The following is a 23,978-nucleotide window of genomic DNA, read 5'->3' as shown; positions in this document are numbered from 1 at the left end:
CAGCTTGCAAATGGAAGCAGATTAAAGATAATATGCAGCCTCAACAAAAATACAAGAGCTTCCTCTGATCATTCCCCGAGTCTGAGCATCAACCACAGCGTCTGGTGTTATTTCCAGAAACACAAAGATGTATTCCATACAGCATTATTTAGTTGTTTTTTTTCTCCTCGCATTTCATTACTAATGCTTTCTATTAATAAACTGTACCTCTAATCATTTGTAAAAAAATGATTTAAGAGAAAATAACTGGAGAGGCTTTGCTGATTGAACTCTGAGCAAACAGGCAGACATGCTTTTTGTCTGCTGGTGTTGCTATTACTGCCACACACAGAGCAAACAGGCAGAGAGAGAGAGACAGAAACAAATAGTTGTTGTTTGAAAGCTTTTGTTTGCCGTGGGAACACTAATTATTTTGATTAGTATTTAAGCGTTGTTGAGGCCAGTTTCTCTCTTTTGTCTTTTCTAAGCGCTCTGCTCTCCTCTCTTACTAACAGACAGTGTCAGGGGGGCTGGTTAGACTACAAATGAATTTGTCTTCTGGGTCTATTCAGTGCAGCAGGGATGTTGTGACTCCACAATTTGTGTCTTCAGAAAAAAAATCCCAGAGAAATTGAACTAGTGGCATGGTAGCTAAAGTGGATTCATCACAAAGACGCTTCTTCTCCACTTCTTTTATAATAGAAATATGAAAGACAGAGAAGTGAACACTGACTGCGGGGCACAGAGACTGAACAACAGATGGGTGGAGGAAAAGAAGAGGGATGGATGTAACGCTGGAAAGATGGAGCACATGTATAGAAGTAACGTATAGGCAGAGATGGGCAGACAGATTAATACATAATGCATGGAGACAAACAGAGAGACAGACAGATAAATTAGTAATGTACAGAGACAGACAGACAAACCAACAGACATATGATGTTATCAGTATTTCAGAATGATGGACTGACTGACAGATGGAAAAAGAAAATATGAAGAGAGATAGAGAGACAGACAAATAAAAAGATAATGTATACAGACAGACAGACAGGCAGACACAGACTGACAGACTAACAAAGATGGACTGATAGATAGAAAGGTGGACAGATAATGCATTATAGCAGTGAGACAGATGGGTGACAGGCTGATTAACAGACTGACGGATGTTGTAATATGGTGAGAGAGACGGACAAAATAGATTATATGTGAAGACAACAGACAGACAAAGACACTGACAGGCACAAAGACACAGACAGGCACAAAGACACAGATAGATGATAGACAGCCAGACAGACGGACACAGAGACACTGGTAGACAGAGACACAGACAGACAGACAGAATAAAACAGACACAGAGACACAGACAGACAGAGACACAGACAGACAGACAGAATTAAACAGAGAGACACAGAGACACAGAATAAAATAGACAGACACAGAGACACAGACAGACAGAAAAAACAGACAGACACAGAGACACAGAAAGACAGACAGGAAAAACAGACAGACAGATAGAATAAAATAGACACAGACAGCCGGAAAGACAGAAAAAAACAGACACAGAAACACAGACAGACAGAAGCACAGACAGACAGACAGATAGAATAAAACAGACACAGACACAGACAGACAGAAAAAACAGACTGACAGACAGAAAAAAATGGACAGACGCAGAGACACAGACAGAAGGACAGACAGACTGACAGACACAGACAGACAGAAAAAAACAGACACAGAAACATAGACAGACAGAGACACAGAATAAAACAGACACAGACAGACAGAAAAAAAACAGACTGACAGAAAAAAATGGACAGACGCAGAGACACAGACACAGACTGACAGAGATAGAGAGGCATACAGACAGATGAATGGCTAATGTAAAGGACAGACAGACATGTTGAAAAATAGTCAAAAATAGCAGTGGCTTCACACTCTTCTGGTCTCTGAGTTGGTGTGTGTGTGTGTGTATCTGAGCTTTATACTCCCTTAAAATCCTGTGCGTGAATGGTGGTACGTATCAGGCACCTTCCAACAATAATGGCTGCCTTGCTAAACGAGAATGATGAGACATATTGGGGAGGTGATCAAAGGACTACTATTTACAACCACTCTCAGCCGGCGGACTTGACGACCCACTGTAAGCACACTGCACTGTACGGGGAACGTCTTCCATCATGCTTTTACTGCCCATCACTGCTGCTGTTAGACAGGGGAGATGGCAAAGCTTTTAGCAGAGTGAGATACCGGCCTCGCGCTGGCCGCCGTGTATGGGCAATGCCATCAGAAAAGAGAATGAGGGAAAGATAAGGGAAATGGAGGCTGGTGGGGAGAGGAAAGAGGAGAGCAGAGAGAGAGAGAAAGAGAGTGGGGTGGAGGGGTGGTGGAGGGGGAATAGGTTGATGTGTGCCTGCTGGCTGTCAAAGGAAAATGCTTCGGTTAAATGGAAACTGATATCAAGCAAGTCATTCAGGCTCTTGTGGATGGACCGGAGAGTTTTTAGAGTGAAACTTAAGTGTGGTGAATCGAAGAGGAGGAAAAGAAGGGTTCTTACCTGGAGCAGCCAGTAGCACCTGCGATGGAAGGTGGGGATGATGGAGGAGTGGACGTAGCAGCCATACAGACACTGGAAGAAAGAGAAAAGACAGTGTTACACTGCAGAAAAGTACAGGAAGTAGGCTGACCGTGACAGCTGTGACCTTTGGCCTCTTTACCTCCTCATAAACTCCCATATGAACCTGCCAGCAGATGGTGGAGCTATTGTTCACGGATACAAACTTTCAAAGTAAAGGGGGGCAGGGATAACCATGTGGACACCTCAGCACCACGAACGACTCCCTCCTTTCTTTTTCTTTCTTCCCCTCTCCACTCTCACCCTGTCCTGCTTGGAGGAAGCCCCTGACAGGATGATTCAGGTGCTCTTTATTCCTTCTCCCTCCCTCCAAACCATCCCCCACAGGGCACCCAGGCACATAACTAAAAGTACAGTGTTATTAATATCCTTATCGTAAACAGATAATACCGCGCCTGGGGGCTCGTTACGCAGAGGAAGCAAGCCAGGGCAGATAACACCTCCCAGTATCGGTCGTAGGGGGCCAGGAGACATTTTTCACCAGGCAGCATTTGAGGCAAATGCAACAAAGCACCACGAAGAGCGAGGCAGCTCTTAACATCCTCAACCCATCCTCCTCAACCCATCCTCCTCAATCCTTCTTTGGGAGACCCAAAGCTTCAACTCCCAGGTGACACAGAGAGGAATGGCTTACTGTTTTTTTCTACAGCACTCCCCCACTGCCCCAAAAACCCCCTCACCACAGAGGAAATATGCTGTGATTTTGAGTGCAACAGTATTTGTGAAAGGTGAGGAAGGGTGGGGGTGTTTTTTTATCTTGAGTCTGAGGGAAGCGGTTAGGCTCTTGCAGGAATAAATCAAACGAGCAGGTCTGGAGGGTTGAGCTTCAATCCAATCCACTTTGGTATAACTGTTTGTTTAGAAATCAGGAGAAATCACAGCAAGGGTGATTTATACACTGTTAGAAAGGCATACAAACACACACAAGCACTGACACAGCTTCATTATTTAGTAGTTGTGTGTTCAATAAGTTAAAGCGGGTGTCCTCGGGCTCTGTTGAAGCAGTAGAGAAGAGGGCAAGAGAAGAAGAGAGGAAGGAGGGGCACAGGGCGTCTGCTTGGAGGACCATGTGATAAATAGGTGCCTTGAAGTGTGTTTTATGCTTGTCTTGTTTAACTAAAACCTAGTTAAAAAAGCAGGGGCCTGCAGAGGAAGTCAGTCTGTATAAACACTCATTTGCACACATCAAACCGGCTGATTAATTATACCAGAGTCCCACTGCACGGCTACAGACTGGGTGCACTTTGAGAGCCAAATTATACCACTAAAAAACAAACACATCAGACACAAATATAGAGTGTGTGCATGAGCTAAAACAGTCTCACATAAAGACATCCCATGACCAATTCAAATGTTCCTCCAGGTGTTCCATTGTTCCACTAAAATCTATTGTGAACCGATTTCAATACCACTGAACTCTGTGTGAGAGTTTGAGATAGCACCAGCGTGCAGACTTCCTCCCGTTCTTATTCTTTTTTATTTATTTTTCTTTTTTTTTTTTGCTGTACTCTCATCCATTACATCTGTCTGAAATAGGATGTATGCCTCCTCCCACTCCCATAGCTCTGCCATCCATTACTCCACGCTGGCAACAGACAGACACTTCCTCCCACTCCCACAGTGCATTGAACATCACATTACCAGCGTCAGCCACAACCGCGAGCAGCTCGCACTTTTCTGCTGTGCAGCTCTGTAAGTATTTATGACATAAAGTCTACTTTGTGCTCTTTTCAGGGATTAGGCGGCTCTGATGCAATACAGCACCTTTATCTTTAAGGCATTAAACTGTTTATGCATTTCACTACAGCTATGTTTTGCAATACTTTTGTGAAAGGTGCTTACAAACAGAAATGCTAGCATACTGTCGATCCAATATTTTACTTCAAATTTCAAACTGACAGATAAAACCATAACTCATACATGCATTTATTTTCACTGCAAACAGGAGGAAGGCAGACTTTTCACTTACACTGCTCATAAACTTGGGGGAAAGTTTATCAGTATCTCGGTTTATAACAAGCAGCAACCTCTGGTGTGAGAAACTGAATGCAACAGGGGAGGGGAAAACTGCAGTTCCTTCAGTGTCCACTTGAGGTTGTGTCAAAAAGTTCAAGAACTCTGTTAAGTCTGATTTTTGAATACTTATTTGGCAGCAGACTTCACATGCTGATAGGCTAGTGCAAAAAAAAAAAAAGGTCTTGATCGTGCATTTCCCCATGTGTTATCATTTGTTATATGACTCACTTTTTTTTTTTAACTGACATCTTTAGTTTTTAGTCATGAGAACAGCTCTAAGGAATGGAAGCAAAATTAGCACTGAAAACAACAGCCTCCAGTGACCACTTAACAGAGCTGCTGCCCGGGTTTGTTAATTGTTCCTCTCTCTGAGTATATTCTACCTACATTAACTGAAAACCACAAAAAAACTAAGACATGATAAGTAACTTTAAGTTTGGGACACTCCAGTTTTTGCCACCCTATTGCAGTTGTGCAGCAGCCCTTGCTAGAACTTCACATTGGTAAAGTTTACATGTGATTAAACATGAACCCTTCCTTACACTGCTGCCCACAGCTATACTGTTTATGACATGGCCAATAATGCTGTTGTATGAGAAGAGGACAGCAAGAAATTCTTCATCATCAAAGCAAAGGTGGGTGATATTGTTCATGCAGACGAGTAGAATCATCTCTCAGTCCCAAAGGTTTACTACCACCTTTTAAACAAAATTTTAACCTTTTCTTCAACTTAGTCACTGAAATGTCAAATTAAAAGTGACTGGTTGTGAAAAGAAGTTGTCATTACAAAGCTATTGTTAGCTAGTTTGCTATTTCTGTCAGAAAGTCACAGCTGGAGTTGATTCACTGTACACCAGCCATGTTAGTACAAGTAGTGGATTGACCAGATATATATTCTTTGCAACACTGAATAATTGTTTCTACTCATCATTTATGAAATGTGAGCTCTAAGATGTGTAAACTTTGATGGTAACCATTTTTTGTTGTTAGCTGTCTTGAGTAATCAGCTGTAATAGCATAGCAATCTCCAGAAGCACAACCTGTGTTTGCTTGCTAGTGAGCACATACAATTGAACAACAGCAATTAGGCTATGTCTCTTTAAAGGTCCCATAATATGCAAAAATCACTTTATTAAGTATTTTAGTGAAATTTGTGGGCCTTTGGCTTTCCTCCCAGCCCACAAAATGTGATATTTAATGACAAAACCTGTACTTAGTAGTGCTTGTAAATGTAAAATCCTGACCTAAAACAAGCTGTTAGGAATTTCCAAGGTCTGCCGACGTCAGTGATTCCCTTTTTTGTCCAATCAGGAGCAGGTCTGATCTGATTGGTCCACCGGAGCAGATTCAGGATGTGCTCTAGCTGCGGTTAGCCTGTTGTTTTAGCCTGTAATGTTAGGGTAAACAAGGTTTGCTGTTTTCTAAACATTGTGCACTCGGATCGTGGCCCCGCTCACAGTGACGTAGGACAGGGGGGCCTGTATCAGCCGTGGCTCATTTACATATGAAGGTCACGCCCACTAAATCAGACCGTTCTGAACAGAGGGGCTATGAGAGCCTGGAAACAATGCAGCTGTGCCTGTTTTATTGGCTTTTTGGACCAAAACATGTTACTACCATTTCATGAAGACATCAATGATCCATATTAAACTGTAGAAAAGGAGCAGAATATGGGACCTTTAAGTTCTAAACACAAAGCTGACAGTTTCTCCATAGCGTGGGGCAGTAGGATGCCTTTCTTGCCCACCTGGCCCACTCTTTAAGAGTGTGATGTCACGTAAAAAATATGAAACTGGCTAAGAGGTATGCATAAATTAGCATAATTAGGGAATGGTTAGCTGGATGACTGCAAGTATGTCAAAACTGTGTGACTTATGAAACGCCTCAGCTGACAGAACAAAAAGGTATTTTTTCGTGTCTCCTGCTCTGAATACTTGCTGTTTTGTTAATTCTCATTACCAGGACTTTATTGATATATCATAGTTAGTACCGATCTAGCCTAAAGCGCTTGGCTCACTGAGAGAGTTCTGTGGTGTGGCTATGTGCACTTGGATGATGCTATGGCGGGCTTCTCAGGATTGACAGGTGGGCCGGTGCAACAGGCCTCTGTGACTCGGGTGACTGGGGAGCGAATAAATTAGCCCCCAGGCTGCTTTCCTCTCCCTCTGTTTACTCCATTTCTCAACCACACAAAGCAGCGTGCCAGACAAACAAGCAGCTTAAAGCATAACACAACTGTTGCACCTGTCAGCGCCGATACGCAGTGGGCATCAAACACATTTTCACACACACATAAGCCTGTGCTCTCACGCTACACTCCCACAGAATTAGACAATGAGTTCTTAAGCACAAAACTACTCATGTGGAAATATTCACAGACTCACTTACACACACTTATGCACACAGGCTCTATCACAATAGAGCGAGACAGAAAAGGCCAGCAGAGATCGTTTTGAGAGCACGAGCACGCCCACATACACAAAGCTCATCATACTCGAGCGCTTATCAGTAATTCAAGACGCATATCAGTTACTGGTGTTTCTGCTGCTCTCTGCATGCTGAGCGTCTGGGTAACAAAGTGACGGCAGCACAAACCATTATTTGCTGTCTTTGGGCTGTGACTGATGACAGCACATCACAGGGCAAGCAATTAAACCATAATTACACACACATGCACAAATATCTGCTCATAAAAAGTGCAGTTTCCTACCGTGTAATTATGAAAAGCATACAAACAGTGAAAGAAATGCATAGACGTCATGTGCACACACTAACACACATGCACATTATTGGTTGTTTAAGGGGTTCAAATGAGCACAGGAGAACAATAAGACACAATAGTTTTATTGAGGTATTCACAAGCAGCGTGTCCATAATGTATTCAAGCGCTGTCACCGCAGACAGCAGGAAAAAAGAGTTACAGCGACGTGTGTCCTCCAAAGTCAGACACTGATGCAGCAAATTCATTCGCTCTTGTCACTCAAGCAAGCAGCCAAGGCGATGAAACTCTGCCTTGGCCCAATGAGAGGGTATTATTGCCTGGACCTCAACACGCTCCCCCTCCCTGCCCCCCTTGGGGTGTTAAAGTCGGCCTAAGCGAAGCAGCAATGCAGTTCAAACAGGGCAACCAGGCCAGACATATCAGTGATAAACAGTTCGGCCTAAATAAAGCCTTCAGGTATAAAGGCAGGGCCACCACCGGTTACCTGTCCTGCCCCTGGCCTGCCTGTTACCCCAGCGACACCTCGCTCACATTCATCCATCATGGCTGACAGGTGTCAGGCAGAGATGGGTTTCTAAAATGCAAAGTCTGTGGAGCCAAAAGTGGCGGCGGTTGTAGTGAGACTGAAATAGAGGAGAAACTCTCTCATTAGACCATAATGATGTGTGAAGACAGACCTAATCAGAGCGTGGCACCTTATTTATGTTGGCAATTTGCTGTTTTCCTGCGGTGATGCAAACGTCTTACTGTCAGAGGGTGCCACACATTTGTCTTTCTACTGGATTGTCAGCCCAATTGCGGAAGGCACACACACACACACACACACACACACACACTCACTCACACACAAGAAATTGTGCATAAACAGACGGCATGCCTCACTTTTTTTTTAGAAAAACTTCCTGATTTTTCAGAATGACATTCTGCTTTAAGCTCCAGCATCATGTTAACTTGCGTTAAAAAAAAGCTGTCCTTATATGAACTTGATAAAGTCTTTCAGCCTGTGACAAGAGATGTGAAGCACAAGGACACAAAAGGGTCAAAACAGGAAGTAAAACCAAGCCTGACACATTAGAGTCAGGACTTCAAAATAAAAGAGGAAACACTGAGTGCTTGGGTGCTGACTGAAAAAACTACAAAGGAAGACAAGAAATAAAAAACAAAACAAAACAAAAGCAGCTCAAATCTATCACCAGGAAAGAGCATCTTTAAAATACTTGGTGCTCATGGGAAGTGCAGTTTCAATCTCAGAAAAGGACCAGCAATTACTTCCAGTGAGGTCACCAGAATGAAAACAACATGAAAACTCTTCACAGAGCTTTAAAGCGTCATTATTTGTTATTCTGCGTCCACAGTGACTCCTGTGGACAGAGCCGGACTTATGGGAAAATATTTTCTGGGAAGAAGCCTCTTTTTTCTGTATATAAAGTGTCAAACTTATCACTCACAGAGTTTCAGTTTTTGCATGAATAATGTAAATGAAGACACTCCCAGCCTGTGTGCTGTAAATAGCTTGTGTGACAACAACCCAGTGGCAGGCGTGAGGAGCATGAAGAATATCTTTACAGAAAAAGTCACTCTTCTAGCTAAGGGTCTTGTTTGCTTCAGTACTCTAAAACAGTGACATTGATTTCTCTCTGTTTCATAACCAGTTTGAAACAACTCACACAAGCTTTAAACAAAGTTTAATCACAGAGCAAAAAGAGCTGTCTATGATATCATGCGGCACACTCTTTCAGGGACGGTTTTATCATTGACTCATCTATTCCTCCAGTGTGCCTGAATGTTTCCTTAGCCAACATTTGCTCAGACACATCATCACTCTGGATGTGAATAATCAACAGTCAGACCTCGTATCCTGTTTTCCGCTCTCCATGTACTGAGTGACTTGCTTTGCTCTATTATACAGTTGTTGACATGGACATCCAGCTGGTAAAGTCACTTCTGGCTCACTTCTTCATTAGATGGAATGTATCATTTTGTGCGTGTGTGTACTTCTGTGTGCGTACTTGCTTTGCTTGTGTCTGTTCACATGGATGCCTGGGGCAGGTGATTCAGCCTGGGGCACAGCAGCATAAATAGAGCTCACGCAGCAGCCAATCAGGCAGCACTATCAAACCCCATCCGCCGAGAGAACGCAAAATCCATACTCAATAGAGAGTCATGGACCATGCAAGATTCAAGCTACCCTGGCCATTGACAGCATCCATGATGACTATTGATCAAGCAACGATTCCTGGCTCTATACAGACGTGATTAGATGACTTACGGCTGAAAAGTGCCACTTCCAGTTTGGAGGATGAGCTCATTTTCGACTGATGCCGTAATGCTCTGCATTTCACCTGCTGCCTTTTACAGACAGACGCTTTGCTCCACTCTGCTCTGCTCTCTCCCAATCGTTCAGCGAGAATCAAATTATCTGTAGAGTCTGGTAGGGTGGCACTCTGCCCAGAATGCCCATAATATACAGTATCTCTCTAGCATTTTGGATTCAGAGAGGAATGTACAGCTCCTGTATGTTTCTGGCACAATCACTGTGACTTTTATCCCATTGAAGGCTTCCTCCATTAAGATTCCTCTCCTTCATTACACTCCTTTAAATAAGCCACCACTTCCACTGCTTGTAGAGTTGTAACAGTATCATTCTTCAGTGCATCTGAAGACTTAAGCAACGGCTGATGAGGCATTATACATAATAAATCAAAAGAGGCTTAGATTTATCTCCCCGATGCTCTCCGTTGGACCAGCTGCAGCCTCTAAATCAGTCAAAAATGAAACAGGCTACAAAATGAATTGGCAGGCTGCGCCCCAGCTAACGGAGAAAATGAAAAACAAACCAAAACTCTTTAACAAAGCAAAACAAATGATGCTCGGGGAAAAAAAAATCATGTGTTATGGAAATGACTGGGTCTAAAAATAGCATATTCATTGTAAAATAAACACAAACAGTTGATAAACAGGCCCTGAAGAGAAGAGAATTAATTAGCCACGCTGGACGCGTAAACACAGCTATACATCAAGTTCAAGAGGAAAACAATAACAGGAGTGAAGTGCTGAGAGAGAGACCCCTGACCGCCTACTGTAGCAGACGCTTTGAATCTCTCTGCTGTGTTCCTGAAGCCAAGAAAGAAAAATCCAGACAGAAGATATTTTAGGAAGATGAAGTTGAACATAGGAGTTAAATATTAGACGGAGGGAAGAATAGAGACAGAGAAATGGATGAGGGGACGTGGGGTTTACAGCCATGCTCATGCACATGCCCGTGCACGTCTGTCTCCCTGAGTGAAGACACGGTGTCTGTTGATGCTAATGCTAGCCAGCTGGGCTCACGGCCAAAGGCATTAAGTGGAATCGAATTCCACCAAACTAGCTTTAATCAGCAGGTTTTTAAGGTTAGAATTACTCTCCCTCTCCTCCAGCCCGCTGGCCAAGGTTAAAGCAGACACAGGCAGGGGCTGGGCTCAGCTAATGGGATGGAAGGGTGGCAAGGGGCCCATAGCGTGCCACCACACACAGACACACAGGCACACAAACACACCTCTAATCACACTTGCAAAATAGCAATCATCCACATAAAGCTGCAGAAACAAAGACACAGTTTTGGGTTTGTGCGTGTGCATGTGTGCATGTGTGTGTGGGTGTGTATGCATGAGGCAAACACAGGCAACCCAAAGATGCATAATGCACACAATCTTAAGTGCACTGACACACAAGCTGCATAAAAACTCCCAGCAGCATCAGGTCACAGCCAGACCACATGTAAAATTCATCATCATCTTCATCCAAGAAACATCACTGTGGCAAAGCTTGGCGAAAAATAAATAATATATATATAAATAACTGCAACAGACTAATGCATCCCTGCTTTTCATTAATCTACTCTTTGACATTGCTCTCTATAAATAGCCGCCAAGGTAAAGAGTGAAAAGATGGATGCAGGCCATAAATGCAAATGTACGAGCTTGATACACTTATGTCTGCGTGGACACATCTGAGTGCACATTAGGTATTCATGCATCCAATAACGTTTCAGTTAAAGGGCGAGTGCGACAAATACACACAAACAAATAAACAAACCTTGACTGGTTTCATGTTACGTCGCTACTTCTCTTATAAATGTAGCACCACACAAAGGCCTTTTCACTTCAAGTAAGCCTCAGAAGAACATTTAAAACCTCCACACAAAAAGAGAGGTGAATCTGTTGGCTACTGAATATATCAGGATGATTTTTATCCTCCACAAAGAGCCAGCAGAGGCCTTGCCTTGACCTCAGCCTACGACAGCAGTCAACACAGTGATGCCTGTCAACAAAGGAGTGCTCAGTTAAACCTCGCAGCGCTGCTGACAGCTTCTCTAAAGTCAAACTGTGTTACCATAGTAGCCACGCCATGCGCAGAAGTCGAAGAATGTTTTCCTACTTTGCTCTGCTGCCATTTCTCTCATCTTCCTCCTCTCCCCCGAGTTGGCATGACACATAAAAAACACGGCCTTACTTTGTGGAGATGTACCACAGATTAAATTAGCTCCAGTCAAGTCTCTGTTTTTGAAACACTAATAGGCTGTCTTGTGCAAATTGTGATTGAACTTGCTGCATCTTCATAACGAGGAAAAAAGAAGGGTTTCGCTGATGTCTGCATGAGGACATGAGCAAATTATACTTATGTGAAGGATGACAGGTTGCAAATGGATGTTAAGTATCTGAGTAAAAGGTAAAACGGCAAATGGAAACCAGTCATTATCAGGAGACACCACTTCAGTGTGACCCGACCTATGAGCTGACCTTTTGATTGCCTGTCGAGAAGAGACGTGGAAAAATCATCTTGTAGGAAAAAAAGAGTAATGGGCATCTGTTTGCATCATAAGCACGGGGGGCTATCGAACAGGACGGGCACTTCATTCCATTAAAAAGACAGAGTAATGGATGCAGCAATCAGCTTATTGTGCCACAGTTAAGAAAGAAGAGGACAGGGGTCAAGTTTTAGCAGTTATTTTTGGTGGGCTGGAAACAGCTGAGTCGGAGGAGACTTTCCCGTACAGGGTGTTTCCGTCGCGCTTAGTCAAACCCAAATGCATGTGCTGGCGGATGGCCAAAGGGATGTCAACACAGGACGGGCATAGCTATGATTCACCTGCACTAAGGATGGGATAAAGGATGAAGAAGGAGGCGAGTTAGGTAAAGTCTAATAATAATATTTGACTCTGCTCCAGTTTTCTTTCTCCAGACTTTGTCCTCAAAAGCTGAGCTCCTTTTAAGTCCTTAAGGCATGCCTGTCTTTGAAATTACATAATAATTAATAAAGAAATGACACGGTGGGGCTGCTGCTGCTTAATAAACATAGATGGCATTGTTTGAGTCGGTATGACCGCCCATTAACCTTCCCTCGTGTTAGCTGAGGTAGGGATAAAAGTGCAACAGTGTGGAGAAGGAGAGCACGTCCTCTGCATTAATGAGAGCCAACCATCCAACTCACTGTTTCCCACTTTTCACACACACACACACACACACACACACACACACACACACACACACACACACACACACACACACACACACACACACACACACACACACACACACACACTCATGGACTGGAGACCTGCTGAAGATGACATCACAGACTCTCCTGCTGAGGGTTACGCCGGGAAGACATGCCGCCTAATTGTAAGAGAGCGCTCACATTTGTAATGCTCTGCAGTTCTGTTAGGGCTGATTAGCGGCGGCTCACGGCTTCTCCCCCCGCCGTGATCTATAGGCACTCCAAATTTTCCAATATCTCCGGTGTGAGCAAGGAAGAGCCGAGAGAGACTGTAAATCATGACGAGTCCTACCAAGCGAGCAGTGGGGAGAGAGAAAAGGAAGGAAGGATGAGAAATCGGAGGGGGGGAAAGAGGGAGAGACTTGTATGGAAACATGAAGGAGGGGGAGAGGAACAGAGAAAATTATTGAGGGAACGAGGTGATGGGAGAGGAAGGGTGCACATATAGAGGAGAGGGGGGCACACATCAGGGAGACATGAGATAGTTGGGAAGGAGAAAACTGAGGAGAGGAGAAGAGTGGAGATATGATTACCAAGGAAACAGCATGAGAAAAATTCCCGCCGGGGGGAGAAAGAGACAGAGAGAGTGCGGAGCAGACAAAGAGGAGAAAGAGCATGGAGGGGGGAGGAAAAGAAAGGGAGTGGGAGGACAGAGAGAGACAGAAGAGAGGAAAGGAGAGGATAGAATGAATGCTAACAGGGAGCCCAAACCCAGTACTGAGGCTTTATCCTTCACAGGCGGAGGAGCAACAATCGCAAACACATTTTCTCTCGCCCCGGCCCTAAGAGAGATAAAAAAGCAATTTGTATTCTATTCCTATTCAGCGTCGCTTGGCCTGTTTCTCTGCCTGCATATTTGTAAACACAGCTTTGTCAGAGCAGCTTAATCTTCCCAACACAAACACAGACTACAGGAAGGAGGGGTGAGTAGGGGTGAGGACAGAGGGAGGGAACGGTGACGAGGGGAGAGAGGGTAAAGGACGAGGGGAGAGGGGGAGAAGGAGGTTTGTGGAGCAGCGGAGGGTCAAGGAAGAGGCCGGACCAGGGCATCAAGGATCAGAACTCGTTTCCGTCTCTGCTGCCACAGGATGCCCCCATGTCAAACTCTGAAAGTCCTCCTGGTGATGTACAAACACACACTTACACACACATATGCGCACACACATTCCCACCTGTCATCTCTACCCACTGGCCTAAACTTCCACAGGCCGGATTCCTGACAGAAGAGAAAGAACGGGGAGTCTTCATTCATCCTCATCCGGGCTGGCTGTGACAGATGGAAGAGGTGGCCCCTTGTGTTACTTTAACTGTCACTACACCTCCATTTAGTGCTTATCCTGCACTTTGTTTCTGCTATAGACCTTACAGGTATGCACTTTTGGGTTTCCCAGGAAAGAAAACTCCACTTTCTCAAAAGGCCAAATCCCACAGTCGTTTTCAGAGACACAGTGTTTTTAAAGTCAGTTATGAATCAGGAAAACTTCCTCAAAACTGTTATAACAGAAAGAAGAACACAGTTGCAACTTGCTGTGGCTAATATTACATTTTCACTATTTCTAACTTTGCATTTTCCATCCTATACCTAAACTCACACATGTGAAGTGTTAACCAGTAAACAGAAACACAACTCAAGTCCACTTTTGGAGACTCCAGGGACCAACATTGCTCAACTTTGCCTCTACCCTCCCATTCACAATGATCTGACCTGTACCCTCAAACGCCTCTGCTACCACCTCTGATTACAGCACAGCTGTGGGATGGCTTGGTCCCACTATCACACCTCTGTGACAATCATATTCAAGGCCAGATGTTACAGAGGCGTAAATATCACACCTCACACAGGCAATATGAAAAACAGTTGTTAGAATCCTACCAGCAGCATGAGCGGATGTCAGATTTGTTAAAAGACATTATGAGCCTGACATGTTCTTCAGGTGTGATATCTGAAGAGAACTGTGATCTTATCTGCTTTAACAAAGGCTGCTATGATTCTAAGCCCACTTTCAACTCTTCTGCAAAAGTAGTTCTTGCATAAATGAGTAAAATAAATATGTTCATTAAACACTGACTTAAACTACCTCTGTCATGTTTGAAGTACACAAGTCCAGGATTTGTGATGCTAGCCGCATCTGGGCACTTGTGACTTGGACTACTGTCTAATGGACTCTGAAGGTTGCGAGTGCAGCTTAGAGTTATTTATTTTTTAAATCAATTGTTGAATTATGTTTTAGTTGTCTTTTTTAAGTTATCTTGAGGGTATTTTTCACCTTGATTGACAGGAAGATAGACAAGAAATTTATTGAGAAGAGAGTGGTGGTAAAGTCTGAGCTAGGGGCTATGTTCAGGAGTCGAACCAGTGACTGCTGTGACAAGGACTACATCATGATGTGCATGCTTAAAACTGCTAAGCCATCTACGTCCTACTCTTGAACATTTAAATGCAGGAAAAAGCAGCCATGTGTGGGATATAACATAAGCCATCAAGAGAAGAGAGGCACAGACTCAAACTTTAACAGACATTTGTCCAGGATTGTTTGTTAGATTAATGCTTAGGCTATTACTGTTAGCAAGCTAATGGTAATGTCCACAAATGAAGCTACCTAACCACTGGTCCAAGATGCATCATAGGTTCAAATTTGCCATAGTAGCCGGTGGGTTGCTAGTTTATTACTGAAACAGAATGAAATTTGTTTTCTGCACATCTAAAACACTCTTCTTGGTGACTTTAGAACAGCACAGACATCTACTTTTACTTTACAGCTACACTTACAAGTAACAGCTGTATCTACTAATTCTGCCTGCCAATCCCTGAAGAGATCTCTGGAAAACTTTGAAGGCATGTCTGTCTTACATACAGTACAGGAAAGAGATAAACAAGGTCAGAAAGTTACATGTACAGAAGTAGTCATAACCAGGAGGAGTTGCATAAGTTCTTGGATTTTCCTTGAGGAAACTCACAACTAAAAGTTTCATACCAACAGTAATGATAAACTGATGATGACTGAAATTCATAAGAGTAGGTGGTGCGTTCAAACTTAATTCTAGCAAAGAAAGGGCATTCAAGAGCACTCCTGTCAACCCAAATCTTTAGGTGGACAGATTTTGACCACAGACACGTGGAAGGACCAACGATACTGCTAACACTATAGATTCAGCAGGAGAGACTGAAACGGAAAGGAGAGGGAGGAGGAAGGAGAGTGGGACTTGGAAGTGGCGATCGTCTGGGTGCACATTCGCCCACAGAAGCGTGAAATTAGGCGGAGCGACACCTGCCAATGCGCATTGCATTAAAGCGCGCTAGGTTCACCCCTCCACTCTCAGGCCTTCCATATCACTCTGTATCCTTCGCCCATTCTATTTCTCCATACTCGGAGATCTCTTTATTATGGCCCACAGTGCCCAATTAAAGACCGATTGGCTGCCCCCCCTCCACTCCTAACCCTGCAGGGAAAGATGGTGCTCCACTTCAGAGCGTAGCAACAACCTTCATCAGCCGTGCACTTCGCTTTTATTCCCATTCTCCTCTTCCTCTTCCTCAGTCACGGCAGATCACCCAATTTGGACAGCCAGGCTCAGCAGCGGGATTAGCAGGATTGAGAACAATGACAGTAATGGCATCGATCATAGAAAGATGGAAACAGCAGAGTCTCAGCCAGACTGTTTATTCTGCCTCCTACGTCACATCCACTGTGCAGAGCTGGGACTTTAACAACAAAGCAAGCAGCTGAACTCAAAAAATAATAACAACAAGCCTGCTTGTGGAGCTGTTTCTCTGTTATCACACTTACCCTTGAGTTCGAGCCTATCAGGGCTTATAAAAGGTCAACAGACTGAAAACAGAAGTGTGTTCTGGAGCTGACAGCTACACAGATAACCAGGCTGACTTGCTAAGGCACATTCAGTATTGACAAAATTTTGCTGGAGCTAACTTTATTCCTCATTTGCTGCTGTCATGGTTTCAACAAGTGTTAACCCGAGGCAACGCGTCCTTTGTGGAATATTAATCCGTCTCCATTCCACTGTAGATAAGCATATAGCCAAAAAACTTAAACTTTACCAATCTGGCTGTTCGTGCGTGGGGAGACAGAGAGCCCTGCAGACAGACACAAAGCCAAACACAGAAAAAAAAGACAGATTTGGAGAGACGGGGATTGCCACAAACAGACAGAGAGACAAGTAAAGAGAGACAGGGCAAGCTGCAGACACACAGCAGGCAGATGGAGAAGCCTAAGAGCCCCCGGGCAGCCCTGTGATGAAGACAGTGGGGGACGCATCTGAAGGAGTCCATGTTATGTTTGGATTGTGATGAAGGGAAGGAAAGAAGGGAGGAGGGGTGTGGTAGGCAGACAAGAAAGAGGGAGCAAGAAAAAGAAAGAGAGAGAAGGAATCAGCCAGTGAGCCAAAAAGAAGGAAAGGAAAGCAAATGAAAAGTGACACTTTAATTCAGAGAGCTTCTTCTGCCTGAGTTATTATGAGATGTTTGTAAGCTGGCTTGTTCATGCATCTCTCCTGGCCTCGTGCCTGGCTTTCCTCTCACTTAGGGAGACCTGTGGCACTAACCTGTCTTTATCTGAGCAGCACAGCGGGGGGGACAGCACTCTGCCACCATCCTCTGCTTTGATCCACCCACTTCCACCATGGCTGTCTCAGCCCTCTTCCTCCCTCACTCCCTCCTTCACCATCGCTCGTATGCAAAGTGCGTCTCTGTGTCCTGTTGCTGCTTTGATACGGCCAAAGTCCTCTGCTACGGCTGCACTCATAATTAACTGTGATTGCTCTAATCTGGCTGGCGAAGGTTAGCTTAGGCTTCACAGAGACACTTGAGGACAGCAGCGCAGCAGTGTTATGTATAGAGAGTGGACAAACTGGGAAAATGTCATTAAATTCAGTTATTACAGGCTTGACTCTGATTGGTAGATCATTGTTATAATGTCTGCTATTTCTCTAGGGACCACTTCAACGACATAACAGACCAGTGATAGGACTCTGGAGGACAATCATATCAGTTTGTGGAAAGAAGAAGGTGGGTAAGCTTTGTGACTTTGCTATGAAAAAAAAGGCAAAAACTGAGGAAATGGAGTGAGAGAATGAAAGACAAAAAATAATAATTACAAACATTGTTCTAAGACCTGCTTAAATGTTTTTAGGAGGCACCAGAGTTTACCTTTGTCTTTAAGGTGCTGGCACGACAGCAGGATACAGTGAACTGGTCGTTATGTTACTGTAACAATCTACTCATTACACATTACACTATCACTTATTTTAGAAACCAGTAATTTTGAAAAACAAATTGAAAAAGAGATGAAATTTTGAAGATTATTGTCTCATTAAAATAATTTATGACACTCACAACTTGAGCTGTATCCATATTTAACTTTGTTTTGAGCCTTCCTAAGCCTTTCTAGGTTTTGAAATAAAACAAGGTTAATTGGACCAGTAAAGTCGACAGCACGCCTGAATGAGAATTTTTTTGGCTTCTCAATGTTAAATTCTGTAATATTTTTGTCTACTGTTATTTAAACTCAAACTATCCCACAGTATGTTAAGGCTTGCCACTCTCTACATTGCACCAGAATTATGAGTCACTTCAACCAATTTTCCATTTTTAAAATCATTTTAGACGTGAATTGTTGGTCATATTTTCTATCTTTCTAACTGTTGTAGCAACCTGCCACTAGCTCTAATTAATCCCTACTGCCATATTTTAATGCTCTACTACCCAGATGTAAACAAGCACATGAAGGATGTCATTGCTCACGAGGACTGTCTGGCAACATTTTAATCTAAAAATTAAAAAATTTCTGTAAACAGTGTCTAGTGGTTAAACATGTGAACACTTAACTGAAGCAATATGTAACCAGAACAGGAAGTTTCATAGTGCTAGTCGGTAGATTATTTGTTGTCACAAATGTCTTGGTAATATATATTACACAGTTGGAAAACCTGTTTATTACCCTTTTAAACGGTGCTGCATTTGTAAAACCATACATTTTTGGCATGAGCAGCAGAGCTGAGTATTTGGGTTGTGCCTATCAAACATTTGCCAGATCTTCTCTGCCAATGCCAAACAGCTTTCTGACTCTTTTTTAGCTTCTAGTACTGACTCTTCATGCTAAGTTTGAATGTTTTGTGTAAGGCAAAGAATAATAAGGCAAAGACAGAGCGAGCATAAGAGGTCAGTGGAGACAAACACAAGCAGAAAGGAAAATGGCATCGAAACAGAAACGATTTGACATTCTGGCTGTACAAAGCTCAGTGTTTGAAGACGGGAGCCTGACCAGGGTGTGTGATTTCCACTGTAGGAGGCTGTTTTGGGCCAGAGCCTCAGCTAGGGGAGCAGACAGATAAAGGAGACAGACCGATAAAGGAAGCAGACAAATAGAGGAAGGGAATTATAGGTGCACACAGAGACATGGGCTAAAACGTACCTGAAGTACCAGACAGGCACAATCTGGCAGCCAAAACAGACAAGGACGGAGAAGGGGTGCAGCAAATTCAATCGGGCAGAAAGAGTGCACATACAAACACAAGCAGACGGACAAACAGGAACATGGATAAATGCACTGTAGGAATACTCTAAGGGGATGTGATGAGAGATGTAACGGCTGAGAGGAAAGGAGAAAAGAACCAAAGTCAAAATGAGAGAGAGAGACAAAGAATGGTGGTGGTGATGGGGGTGGGTGCTAAGTCGGAGCGCCGACAGGTCTCCAGAGGTTGTAATATATAGCATCGTTTCAATCTCTCAACAGCAACTACAGGCCTCCTTTTTCATACCCCTGCACAGTCTGAGGACGCAGAGATACTTCTGTCCTTCAGAGCCGAGTCGGCATTCAAGATGATATAATGTGCTCGTTTTTTTGACATTACATCCCCAAATCTGGATGGTTATTTGTGGCTGGACGAGCCCGCCGTCCCCATTCTCTCCTGAAATCTCAAGGTTACTAATGGTAAAGGATAGAAATAAAATGCCAACGTCAAACGTGTTTCTATGTTTGTCTTGTTACTGCTTCCCATCTCCCAGAGAGGTTGGAGACCGATGGGTGATTTATCTGCTGCATGCGTCATTAATCCTGCAACCATGCATGCCTCTGCTGAATAATTGATCTCTGTGCTACTGTAACTAAATCCGTCAAAACAATGACACCACATCACATTTTCTATCCCTTTACCTCCACCAATACCTTCACCCAATACCTCCCATACCTTTGTCATGCTTGAGTTGTTTGACAAAAGTTCACATGCAGCCTTTCACACTTTTTACCCTTTGGAAGTAAAAAGGGTTGTTTATTTGGAGTGTGACTCTGTTCTACCACCAGCAGAGGGAGTTTCCCCCACACTGTGTTTACAAGGAAGCAAGGCCATTTGCCCAAACACACAAAACAACATGAAGATGTGCTTGACAGCATAATCTGACAATGCCAACACCTCCACTTCACTCTCCAGTCCTGGCAGTCCTGTAAGCTGGTCTGAGAGCAGCAGTGACCTCCTGAGGTGATCGGCTCTCAGCTCTCTGTCTAGACCTCAACAAACAGCTGCTGGGTCTGGAGCAGAAGGGCAAAGATGTCCCTTAATTTATGTCCACACCCCTCCTCCTGCCTGTCTCTTTGACTTGTTTTTGCATACCGCGTTTAAAGTAATAAGTACAATATCTCCTTGAATGCCACAGAGCTATAAATCAGAAGAAAATAGACCTGTCATCTTAGTAAACAATGCATGGGACCAGTTATCATTAAAAACAAAAGAGTTCCGGAGGAGGCCTCGCTTTGCATAAGGATGAGGATGGAACCAATCTAGAAATCTCCTTGGCTCGTCCTGTAAGCTTGTGGACATACACATTTACACGCACAGGCACAGACACACACCTTAACTGGAGGAAAGCTCCAAAAACAGCTTCATTTTCTTCTCTCGAGATGCTGAATGTGATATCTATGACTCATATGCAGCTGTTTAAGAGGCTACTTCCACTGAAATCTCTCTTTTTGTATGTTTAAGTATGTTAATGTCTGAATGTCAAGATGGTCAACACAAGGATTTGCAAAAAAGCTCTTAGAATGTACAATCTCAAACCACGGAATGTATCAGACTTGAGAGGCAAAAAGAGCACTGCATCATTGACTCTTCAAAGCAAGATCACCGTGCAGACATTCAGGGAGATTGGATCCGGAAGACACAGAGAGAAGTTGATTTCCTCAGACCTCAATACACAGGGAAGGCTTCTCAAATAACTCTTTGATTATGATATTTTGGCTCCATAATGACTTCTTATGACAAATGGCGTGTGATCACGGAGTCATTCAATCATAACATGTTGGTCGAAGTGACATTACTAAGATTTAGTTCAGCGCTCAGAAAATGAGCTCGGGATTCGATTGCACAGTCGACATTGTTCAATGTCACGACAGTGCCATGAAAATTTAGCATCATTTGTTATGAAGTGCTATCAATGTTTATGACAACCAATCCATCGTCAAGTAAGCTGTATGTCAAACTTTGTGTCAGCTTTATGACACATGGATTGCAAGAAATGTCAGGGAATGTCATCTCTGTGTGCCCGTGCACTGCAGCACATGTGATGGATACAACATCCAGGGAGAAAAGCACACTCTTTAACACATGTTTGCAGAGCAGAGTTCAAACAGGCTTCATGTTAATCAGACTCCAGTGTTTCTGCGCCCCTGTGTTGTAAGGTGGCGGGCGCGTGGCTCCCGGCAGCGATTTGCATGCAAAGCTGCGTATCCTCCTTCCATAGCAGGGGCCCCTCTGGTGTAAGTGAGTGGAGGTTCCTGGTGGCACTCTGCCCTCTCCCTGCCTAAATGAGATTGGGCTTGAGTCCTCCCCTCATCTCTGTGTGTACAGCTCCCCTTGCTTTTCCAAAGGGAGCACAGTCACAGACACTGGGATGAGATATAGAACACAGCTAGACAGAGATTGAAAGAAGATCAACACAGGAGGGGAGAGCAGAGTTTGGAAGTAGCAAAGTACAAATACTTTGTTTTCAATACTTTGGTGTATTCTTCAGGTACCTAAACTTAACTTAAATATTGATTCTTTTGACATTTCTTCTAAAAGATTTACATATCTGGTGGTCCTTTTATTATATTTGCAGACTTGTTCACTACAGTTACAACATCCAGAATAGAAACCACACTAATATAAAAGAAGCAGTTTCTGAAGGCCTCTCAGAGGGAAAAGGTTCAAACTGTCATCCTGCAAGAAGATTTGTATTTCGTTCAGCAAAGTTCTTGACAAAGAGTTTGTGTACAACTGTGTAACTCTTTCTGGCACCATCTGTTTTGTGGTGTTTTCAATCCTTCCAGCGCGGTAGCTGAACACAGCCGCTCCTAACTTTGGTTTTTGTGAGGTACAGACTCACTGCCAGTAACTGATTTGTCTGGACACCTCCTCTGATGGTCCCTTGTTGTCTTTAATTGAGAAGTCTTTCTGTTTGCTTGTTTTTTCTTACTTAGTAGTGCAGCTTAATTTCCTGAAATGCATTAATGTGATTTGATGAGGAAGAAAAGTGTAAGAAAGTGGCACCACCAGCTTGGTCAGACAGAGTAGCTGGGGGGGAAAGTGACATATTACATTTTACTGTACATGTTTCTCTGACTCAGTAGCTTTTTGTGTACTTTTTTAGAAATTAAATTTTTACTTACTCTTTTTTTTTTTTGAGAGGAGTGCTATTCTTCATTACATCTGAGACCAAGTAGATAAAATGAGCTGAAAGATACCAGCTTTAGTGATATGTATTCTGCACTCTTTGGACTTCTGTTTAAATAAGATGATAAAGTTAAACTGTGTGTCATGCTGCTTGCAGTGGTTGATGGCAGTGGCTCAGTTGGCAGTAATGACGCCACATGTCTAATATGACATGTGAGTTAGATTATAGCACTGCTCCCTTCCCTATCTGCATTTATTCTGATACATTAGCTGCGCTGGTACATGGGGACTACATGGGGATAAAAAGGGAGCAAAAGTGTGTCATACACACAGACATGGATTCACAGGATTTCTGTTAAAGGCTCCAAACTATGCAACGAGTTTAGGTTAGCTGTTCATGAAAACAAAAGGTAGAAAAAACACCTTTTGTCACTGAGGAGCTTTGATTTTCTCGCTTTACCCTCTTAATGAAGTCCAATCAGTACTACTTATTTGATGACAGTAGTTTTTCAAAAGTCTGCACTTCTATCTCAGGGAAGAATGTGTACTCTCATCACTTCTGAAAGAGAGGGAGAGTGAGACAGACGGTCAAGTTCTTCTGTCAAGATACTTGGGCTACCATTTACCCAGCTGCTGATTCAGTGACCCACTATGAATACAGCACACAGACGAAAAGATGATTCTTCCTCCGGCAGATGATGGCAGTAATGGACTCCAGGTTCCCCTGAAGATTCCTCAGTTTGAGAGCTACTGCTCCAGCCCATTAGCTAAAACAAGGTGTATCCCTAAGTGATGCTTGATGAGAATGAAGATGGCCGTACATCTGTGTTTACCGTGCCTACAAACAGGCCTCCAGCAGTAGTTGTACCATACGGTAATAGGCTTCGGAGAGGCCTGCAAAGTGCTGCGACTGCATTTTCAGAGTAGGTAGGGTAAAGTTGCAGAGTCTATAAAAGGAGAGAAGCTGAAGAAAATCAGTGCAAAGTAGAATCTGTGTCTGAAGTCTGCTTTAAGTGTAACACAGGTTGTTATCTGTCAGGGAGACACTCTCTTATATAGACACCCACAGACTTAATTAAAGCTCTTTCTCCTTCTGAAGAACATGTTTTGGCTGTGTTGTCTGTCTCTGCCTTAGGATGAATTCATTCTGCCTCTGAGATATGAGCCATTTGAGCTCAAACATGTCAGCCTCTGTCTGCAGCTGCCATCCTTCAGATACACTCCAGTCCGTGACAGAGGGGTCCGGCACATCCTCTGTGGGCTACATGAGAGCTGACATGTTCCAATGGCTCCACCCACCGCCAAGCCTCCTCTTTCTCGAGAGGCCCCGCTGCTCCTGCCCTGTCTTATTATGTGGGCGAGATGTTTGGGGGTCTCTCAGTGCCATCCTGTCGCTCTGTCAGCAAGCATAATGCCTCTCAGTGGGCGCTG

General features: G+C 43.6%; 1 protein-coding gene across 9 annotated transcripts in view; it reads right to left on the bottom strand.

Annotated features, from left to right (window-relative positions):
• camta1a (calmodulin binding transcription activator 1a) overlaps positions 1–23,978 on the bottom strand; it is a 352,944-nt gene that overhangs the window by 66,568 nt on the left and 262,398 nt on the right. For all 9 annotated transcript variants that reach the window (XM_074680714.1, XM_074680709.1, XM_074680710.1 and 6 more), the window contains one exon: positions 2,534–2,605. In XM_074680714.1, coding sequence (XP_074536815.1) covers positions 2,534–2,605 — 72 coding nt within the window. The remainder of the gene's footprint in view (positions 1–2,533; positions 2,606–23,978) is intronic.

Source organism: Halichoeres trimaculatus, unplaced genomic scaffold (genome assembly GCF_033239565.1).
Source record: "Halichoeres trimaculatus isolate MK-OKI-2021-1 unplaced genomic scaffold, fHalTri1.1 fHalTri1_scaffold_11, whole genome shotgun sequence".
In the NCBI taxonomy this organism is placed as follows: Eukaryota; Metazoa; Chordata; class Actinopteri; order Labriformes; family Labridae; genus Halichoeres; species Halichoeres trimaculatus.
The sequence above is the reverse complement of the archived record's forward strand: the minus strand, read 5'-3'. Positions and strand labels throughout refer to the sequence as shown.